Here is a 9,941-nt window from a genome sequence, read left to right on the forward strand (position 1 = left end):
AAGTCTATTTATACATGTACTAGTACCTTAGAAGTCTATTTATACATGTACTAGTACCTTAGAAGTCTATTTTATACATGTATTAGAACCTTCGAAGTCTATTTTATACATGTACTAGTACCTTAGAAGTCTATTTTATACATGTACTAGTACCTTTGAAGTCTAGCGTGCTGCCAGAGAGATAGTCGTGTGTGCCAATAAAGAACAGTAAATAACTATCTGTACAATTATCCTGAGGTACTTGATGGCAGCCAATTGGCAGTTTTAAGGTGTTGCTCTACCAATCTGAAAGTCACTAGTTCATATCCTGTTGGAATTAACCTTTTTCCTCTACCCGATAGAGGAACCAACACTGCTCTTATATTAATAAGGGTAGAGAAATGGAACAATTAGCCGACACATTCATAAATAAATCGAACAGTCTGAATTCTGAGATCAGCAAAATATTGTAAGCAAGTTTATTTGCTTTTCTGTATTATTCCAATGAATGTCTGGAACAGAGCCTAAAATTTTTTTTAAATGGTTAAAGTTGGAATGAGCTGCTTATTCTTGTAGCGTAAATTGATACACTGAATGTTGTAGTCAAGCATTGACAGGTGGTATATCTAATGGTTACATCGGTATTGCTATCGTTTGGAGGGCCTAAGGTAAAGCACTCATAAAGGATATCATCGAGGTAGCCATTCATAGGCATGCGATATTTTTTGGCCTGACAAACATTTTGGTGAGTCTGATAGAAGTCAAAGGAGCAACAGGAAATATCAATAACTATAACTACATGCTGGCCTGTATGTTGTCACTACTGAACTATAACTACATGCTGGCCTGTATGTTGTCACTACTGAACTATAACTACATGCTGGCCTGTATGTTGTCACTACTGAACTATAACTACATGCTGGCCTGTATGTTGTCACTACTGAACTATAACTACATGCTGGCCTGTATGTTGTCACTACTGAACTATAACTACATGCTGGCCTGTATGTTGTCACTACTGAACTATAACTACATGCTGGCCTGTATGTTGTCACTACTGAACTATAACTACATGCTGGCCTGTATGTTGTCACTACTGAACTATAACTACATGCTGGCCTGTATGTTGTCACTACTGAACTATAACTACATGCTGGCCTGTATGTTGTCACTACTGAACTATAACTACATGCTGGCCTGTATGTTGTCACTACTGAACTATAACTACATGCTGGCCTGTATGTTGTCACTACTGAACTATAACTACATGCTGGCCTGTATGTTGTCACTATTGATGTAGTACACTGAGGTACATCAATAGTACACTATTGAGTTACACTGTCTGCGCACACCATGTCAGCATATCTCGGAAAAATTCCGAAAAATATGGCCTAAGCAAGACCTAAAGAGCTATAGCCAATGCAGTCGTTGTTTATCATACCCGCTCCATGAAGTAGTTAGATTTCTCTGTGAGCCTGAATTTACTTTTACATGAGGTTGTTAGGCTATTTTCAAGAATTTTCAAAGGGCGTGATTTCTATCTTCTTGTTGCAACAGTGGCAGTGCTACACCTTTGTTCTTGTTGTTAATCCTTGTGCTGAGAAATGTGATCATTTGCTCAAATAATTTCATAGTAATGTTGTGTTATTTCTTAAGTCATGTGACCTAAAAGAATAGTTGCTACAAAAAATATACACTTTTTTGCAGCATTAAAAATAATATCAAATTCAGAAAATACAGTGTTTAAATTAATGTATAGATGCGCACTGCTTAACTGCCTTATGTTTACATCAACAGCGTCAACTTTACTCAACTCTGCAACTAGCTGTCCAGATTCATTACATTTTCATTAATGAGATTCAGGGAATTTAAGATTTCAGGTTTAAAATTCAGAGAATACAGCTCAAATAAAGAGTTGTCATCAATTAATTTAGCACTGGTTTAATGTATCTGCCACAACAGCCCTGGATGCTTTGCCAACTTCACATTAAAATTGTTACATCTGTTAACTGATAGACTAAAATTTATAGTAGATGGAGAACTGGTAACTATTAACCGATAGGTAACTATTAACTGATGGCTAACTATTAACTGATAGGTAACTATTAACTGATAGCTAACTATTAACTGATAGGTAACTATTAACTGATAGCTAACTGTTAACTGATATCTAACTATTAACTAATAGGTATCTATTAACTGGTAGCTAACTATTAACTGATAGCTAACTATTAACTGATAGCTAACTATTAACTGATAGCTAACTATTAACTGATAGCTAACTGTTAACTGATATCTAACTATTAACTGATAGGTATCTATTAACTGGTAGCTAACTATTAACTGATAGCTAACTATTAACTGATAGCTAACTATTAACTGATAGCTAACTATTAACTGATAGCTAACTATTAACTGATAGCTAACTATTAACTGATAGCTAACTGTTAACTGATTGCTAACTATTTACGGATAGGTGACGGTTAACTGATAGGTGACGTTTAACTGATAGCTGAATGTTTATAGAGGATGCATGGGTGATCTGGACCAATTAAGCATTGAGCAAAATCAGTGAATTTTCAAAGATGAAAAGGCCCTTGGACATCTAGCATTATCTATATATTGCTAAATATATTATACAAAATTTCAAATACCAGACTTAACTATTTTGGCTGTACCAAAAAAATAAGGCATCCCATAACCCCTCCAAATTTTCGGCCGCCATGGTTAATATGGTTTTATATAGTTTTATATGCAAAATTCCATATTTTTTTATTTTGCATCAATAAATCTTGACCTTTTGCTACCGCCATGTTATTTGGAAATTTAATAACAACATAATATATTTGAGATAATAATAATATAGTCTAATATTATAAGTAAAAGTCTGCTGCTAAGCATAGCATCATTGTCGTTCACTCAGACTCGCAGTTGTGGCGCGTATACACATTGTGCTCAGGTGTGCATGCCTCATGTGCACAGTGTCTACACTCATAGCATTGGACCCATGTTTCCCTCGACACACTCTTACTGAATGGCTCATAACACACAATGCATACACAAAATTCATCCAATTCTGAATTTTGTTTTCTGACCTGCTTTCTCTTACCGTTTCTACTTGCCTCCTTTTTCTGCTTCATTTGTTTACTTTTTCGTTTTGAACAAGCTTGAATTTTTTTAGCTTTTTCTTGGCTTCATTTTCTAGCAATGTAATTTTTATTGGAGAGCCATGCATGTAATATTGTACTTGTGAGAGTGGTCTCTTTCTCTTACTGATAGGTTAAAGCGTGGGCCTCGGAGAAATCTCGTTCGTTTGGAAGCTGCACTTGGTGACTCAGTATAACTAATGATATCGCCAATTAATTTTTCGGCAATCATTGGAACATTAGAACATAATGGTTGTTATGCATGCTTAAGATTTCTGAATTCTTCATCAGGAAATATGTTTCTGTTCCAAGGCAAGATTCCAGCAGCATGAAATCCAGAAACAGCAAGCTCCATGCGGCAGGTAGTTGTATATGCAGTATTAAAGATGCTGACTACATCAGCTAGTGAAACAACTTCACCTGGGTTATTTAGCAACCACATTAAAACTATTTCAGCATAGTTAGTCTTCGAGGATTTAAAAAAAAACTAACATCTAATGGTTAAAATCGATGCAAGGTATGTGGCAGAATAGTGACAAACCTTATTTCATTATTTCGTAAGAACTGCCAAAAAGCCAAAAATATATGGCTTCTATAGTTGTCAGCAATCAATAAGGCTTAATTCTCAGGAGAACTGTTGGTAAAATCTCTGGAAAAATAACTGTTGTATTAAAGTCCCTCTCTCTACTAGCTATGGTTCCCATTTTCGTTTCGCCCAGTTCAGCCGCTTCAAAAATTCCTGTTTCATTTATGTTAAATGTTTTGGAGGAATCTAAAACTGTTCTAGATTGCCAAAGAACTTTGCGACAGCATCTCCGTTAGAGGCTCTGGCACAATTCATTGATGTAAACAAATTGAAATCTCTGAATGCCTTTTAACGAAGGCTAATCATTCTTGTCCAGCCATTTCCGTTTTTTTGGTAAAGTTGTGGCTTATATCCTACTTTTTAGCAAACTAAAACAAGCTGAAACAGGGGAGCAAAACTAACTATAACAAACTATCCGTATTTTTTATACATTTAAAATAATCCATGGATTGTACTTTTGATCCAAATCCTAAACAAACTATTGCCTACCCATATACCTGATATACAAGTTTCCGTAGATCTATAGTCATCAGGTTATGAAAGCCTTTTTGTCTTTTTAGGACATGAGTGGCTAATTGAGCTTCCATTTTTCTACGAATAGGTTTTTTCTAACTGTGATCTTCCCTCTATCAGAATTTATAGATAATCTTCATAATAAAGTTGATCGAGGAACGCTGTGATTTCATGAATCAGTGTGTCATCTTTACCCACAGTACCATTTTAGATATAGCCTCTTCAGGCCACTCTGAGGCTATATACTTCATTAAAAATATATACTGTTTCCATTGTGCAATAAAAATTAATTTGATATGATTAATATGGACCACCCGTCTATATCACCCTACTTTGGTGGTTCTTGTCCCCCAAAATTAAGGCATCAAGAAAAAGAGTAAGATTCTCACCTGAAGTCAGAATAATGTAAAAATGATGTAGTATTGCTCTAAGTCTAGGGTATACTCTTTACATGATTTACAGCTACTAAACATGAAAAATCAAATATAATGATATGTTTAGTGGGAAAGTGGCTTAGAAAATTGACTTTTCTTATTAGAAATTTCAAAAAATATTTTTATTTGCAATAACATTAAGACCAATTTTTCCAAGTATGGATCCATTTTATAGAAAGTCATGCTTATCAACCTTGACCTTCTATTATTTGTCTCATTCTCCTCTAGTCATTGCGTAGTGAGATATCAGCAGTCTCATATCACCCATTAGTCCTTTAGTAGATGGAAAATAGGGAATTTGAAAACTCTAAAAATTTTGAGACTGATCTGCCTTTACAGAGTTTCTGCCAAATCATGGCTATTCTTTTCGAGCAATTAATCCTACATACCTTCAACTTGAAAAAGTGAAGATTCCTTTCCTCACTCAACTCAAGAGTCTCAGCTGCGCACATGTAATACAGATTTCTATCTGCTAACAAAATGTTAATCAAAGGCTTGCAGTTGCAATAAAAATACTCTTTTATTTGGTGATGATTTAATTAGTACCTTTTATAAACAAAGTTCACTATTTATAACAAGCCATTTGTTACAATACAATGAAATTTTTGAAAATGTATTAACATACGCAACAAAAGGTACTCATTTCATAATCATTATAATTTGAAGATTTTGTTAGAAGCAATTTAAAACAAAATTTTAGTAAGAGTGTATTATTGTAATCTCCTGAAAACCCAATTCAGAGATTTTCTCATATCATTTTGTACTAACCGATTAACTGTCTAACAAGTTGTCTGCTCACACAAAGTTATGTTAGGGAACAACTCCAAGTTTATATTGCCTAACGAAACATTTTGCCAAAAACAGTCCTTTGGTGTATCGAAAGTTGTAACGTATTATGCGAAAATCGTGGATAGGATGCTTTTGTCGCATCAGCGGGTCAAGTTGGTTTTGTTGTAAAAAGCGCTAAGGCGATTCGCTAAAATGTTTTTAATTTTCTAGATTATCTGTAACAATAATAAGGCCGAAGTCGTTTAATATTTACTAAGTAGCATGTCTAATGCTAATAACTTTGATATTCCTTCGTGGGCTGGTAAACCTCCGGTAGGCTTGCACTTGGACGTTACAAAAGATGGTAAACTTGTTCAAAAGCTAATGAGTGATCAAAAGAAATGCTACTTCTTTGGAAGAAATAAAGAGCTGGTCGACTTTCACGTCCCACACGACTCGTGCTCTAGGGTACATTCAGCGATGATTTGGCACAAAAATTTAAACAGACCATTTTTGATCGATTTGGGAAGCACTCATGGAACCTGGATCGGTCGGCTACGTTTGGACTCCAAAAAACCAACTCAGGTGCCTTCTGACAGGTAGGATGTTTTTTCATCAAATAACGTATGTTCGGATGATAAAGGTTCTATTCATATAAAATGCTAAAGTATTGGTTTCATATTTTCTATAGCTAACAACGTGTGCTGCAAAGTTTATCGATTTTAAGTAGTATCGCACAATTTAATACCCAGACTTAAATATATATCAAGAGCCTTGCGATGAAAATGTTTTCTCCAAGATGCAACATTTTCACCGGGAGGCTCTTGATATTTTTGAGTCCTCTGGTCTGGCTCTACTGGTTCATGGCCCTACTCATGATAAAGGCAATGCTCTAGATTTAGTGTTTGTGGGATCAAAGCTTTTGAAAAAGTTGAACTTCAATTTATACACATTGCTACCAGGTTTGTCAGACCATGATATGATCTTAATTGAAATTAACCCAGTGCAATTACACATAAAAAGTATTCCAAATTCTAGCCAGGTGAAATTTAATTTCCAAAAAGGCGAACTATAAGGAAATTGGCATTTTATTCTCTGATATATTTGAACAACTGAGTTCTTTAATAATAATTACTGCGCGGATAAAATGTGTGACCTGTTTAAAAGTGCCACACCATTCTCTATTTCAAAACATGTCCCTACATTGTTATAAAACTTGAAAAGAAAACTTTGGATGACACTATTTTACATCTAATCAGAAAAAGAGACATGTTGTATGAAACAGCCAGTTAGCACTCCTCAGAAGAAAGTTATAATAACCTGAAACACCTGAAGAACCAAGTGAAAAATACCATCAATGGTACTAATTTATGTAACTTCATGGAGTGTCATGTGACCTAAGAACTTGACAAAGGCAATAGCAAGCCACTTTTCAACTTCATTAATAAATCATGAGACCAAACAAACCATATCGGATGCCTAGATAATACTCTTACAGAGGATACTGCCAATGCCTTTGCAACTTACTTTTCATTAGTGTATAATAAAGACATGAATCCAATACCTAGTTTTTCTTTACCTATGCCCCCTCGGAAAAAATGGAAACGATGGTACAAACAGAAGTGGGAATCGCTCACCTAATTGAATCATTAGGCATCCGACTCTTCAGGCGTAGTTTTACTAAAATGAAAACTAAACATTGTTTTTCTTTTAATCTTTAATCAGCTGCAAGCCTGTTGTCTACGAGGAGATTATTTTGGTTTAACGGCATGCTTGGCCATATTCTTAGATATTAGCTTCTGGAAAGGAACCATAATTACTGAATCAAATCTGTGCTAAAAGAGAAGGGCTAAAAGACAATTTATGATTTTTAATTTGCTAGTTTTTTATTTATATTAATATATTGTGTGGGTTAGCCCTAGATACATGGTTATAGGCTTACAACAAATGAACAGAAAGTATGTAATTTGTCTTTGAAATAGCTGCAATATGAAGGTGCTTTTCAGTGCTGACTGTTTTTTGCCAGTGTTGTATTGCTAACTAAATATATCATAGGGTTAGTATGCCTGCTACAACAATTTGTTGTTTGAACAGTGAGTTCCACTTTGGTGCTTCTACTCGTCGGTATGTGATTCGAGAAAGGCCTCAGCAAAATGCGGAGAATGATGAAACAGCGTGGAGTAAAGCGGCAGGTGGCAGTAATTTTGGTTTGCCTGAGGACGAGTCTGAGCTGGAGCACCTAACTGAGTACAACACAGCTCAGAATAGGATCATCGACAAGAGCTCTGCTGGTAGGGAAGACAATTCTTAGCCATATTTTTGCTTTATTGTGAAGTCAGTAGTTGCATGAGGTTAAAACTGATTTGAAATTGCTCTGGCATGGAGGTATTGTAATGATTATTGAATTATTGGAAAATTTTAATTCATAGGGTTAGGCTGTTTGTGTGGCTATGAATTTTGCTATCATTTGTGTAACATGGTGAAATTCATAAAATATGTCAAACGGTAAAATTCATAAATGTTGCACTGCTTTGAATTTACTTGAATATACAAATGTAGTTGCATCTTTTAGTTTGAAAGTTTAAAGGCAACTTCAGTGTTAGATGGAACAGGTTTTGTTTGATAAGCGAAATGTGTGCTTATATAGAGGTTGTCATAAAAAGAGTCACATTTGCTTTTAGAGCAACTTACTTGTATGAAAAGTACACTTTTATACAGAAATTGTAGGAAAGTTATAAGTTGAGAGACCTTTGTAATATTAAAATTTGTTAAGAATTGTCATGCGGGTTTATATGAATCCTCCTTGTTAACTCCTTATAGGCACTCGATGATGACATTGAAATGAGATTTTACACTTCCCTTGCGTTTTTGGCATTTTTGCTCGAGAGACATGTTTTAGATAGGTGTTTTTGATACTTTGGATTAAAGGAAATGTAAGTGTCATTTTAGACCACAGAAATGAGTATGACTCCATTCTTGTTCTTGAGTCAAGCATAGATGATCTTGTATGGCGGGTTTGTTGAGTTGCGTTTGGTGAATATGATTTGAAAAATTTGGTGTGTGAGTTAAGAATGCTAATTGCTTGTGAGTACATGAAAACAAGTTTAACTGGTTGAGTGACTTGAGTACAATTGTCGTAAGTGTTACTGAAATCTACGTGTCTGTATGTCTGATATTTATTTCACACGTGTATTATTTGGATAATAGCCTGCTATTGTATTTTTTGCGACGCTATTGGTAAAACGTGCATATAGGAGAGTTTTGTTTGTTTAGTAAATAAGTAAATTTATTTCAGAGATTCATAGGATGTGCTTTTAGCTCATGAAGGTTTGTTATTTGTTCACCCTACTCTAGATTTCACATACATAACTTTTGTGCCCGAGTTTGAAAATCACCATTGAAAAAGGAATTTGTGTCTACACCCTTTGCTAGAGATATATTCATAGGAATTAATTCTATTATGAAAGTATATACCCCTGTACCTGCTTAGAATGAGACATTTTTAGTTGCCGCTTCTATCTATAGCTTTTCCTGAAACAAAGAACCAAAAACGGAAGATGAAACGCTCGCATATCACATTTAATGAAGATGAAGAAGTGATCAACCCTGAAGATGTTGACCCTTCTGTGGGCCGGTTCCGCAACCTCATACAGACAACGGTAATCCCTAGTAAACGCCAACGGCTGGAAAATATGGCCAACAGTCTTGGTCAACAAAATAACAATAAGGAGCGAAGTTTTGTTGCAGTCGATGAGCCGAGCAGTCATTATCTTGACTCTACGAGTCAGTACAGCACCGCTGCTAAGCTTGGCATCAATGTACCTAACCTTGCTCCTGACATCTCGGTAGGCGTGCAACTGCCAGCAGTCGATATCAATCCCAAGATACAGGTACATATGGAAACCACTGAGGAACCGGACTTACCAAAGAAAAAGAAATACGCCAAGGAAGCGTGGCCCGGTCGTAAACCCAGCCACCTTTTAGTTTAGTCACCGAGCTGAACATTTTGTAAGGTAGGAGATGGTTCACAGAATTTTTATTGTAACTTTTGCTGCCTGGAATCTCTTCAGTAGGGATTTCATTTCTGGTACCCACATTTATGACACACGGTTCTGTACTGAGGCTATACATTGTAAGTGTGTCGCAGTGTACATAGATGTACAGTGAACAGTGATGACAAGGTTATCCTTTCCACCTTAGGAACTCTAAGCTGTATTTATACAAATGATTGTATTGAGAATGTAAATAATAAATACAAGCCATATTGTATACCAAAAATATAATCTATATTGTTGATAAAGATAAAATTTAGTTGGGTGACATACTAAAGCACCTATTCTCTGGAATAGTTGTGTGTTCATGGAGCAAAAATAAATATGATATTACGCACAGTAATATACAAGAATTAATGTAGGCAATGCAAAAAAGCGTAGTTAATGATGCAATATACCACCTGTCATGTCATGTCAAAATAAATATTAAAGAGCATCTACTCACAAAACTTGTGTTGAAGTG

General features: G+C 35.3%; 1 protein-coding gene across 1 annotated transcript; it reads left to right on the plus strand.

The window, feature by feature from the left end:
• Positions 1-5,630: 5,630 nt before the first annotated feature.
• Positions 5,631-9,423, plus strand: LOC137400167 (nuclear inhibitor of protein phosphatase 1-like). Its single transcript, XM_068086484.1, has 3 exons — positions 5,631-6,025; positions 7,521-7,717; positions 8,952-9,423. The coding sequence occupies exons 1-3, from the start codon at positions 5,709-5,711 to the stop codon at positions 9,413-9,415; spliced, it is 978 nt and encodes a 325-aa protein (XP_067942585.1). The 5' UTR covers positions 5,631-5,708; the 3' UTR covers positions 9,416-9,423.
• Positions 9,424-9,941: the final 518 nt, after the last annotated feature.

The sequence above is a fragment of the Watersipora subatra genome, chromosome 7, assembly GCF_963576615.1.
Source record: "Watersipora subatra chromosome 7, tzWatSuba1.1, whole genome shotgun sequence".
Taxonomy (NCBI): Eukaryota; Metazoa; Bryozoa; class Gymnolaemata; order Cheilostomatida; family Watersiporidae; genus Watersipora; species Watersipora subatra.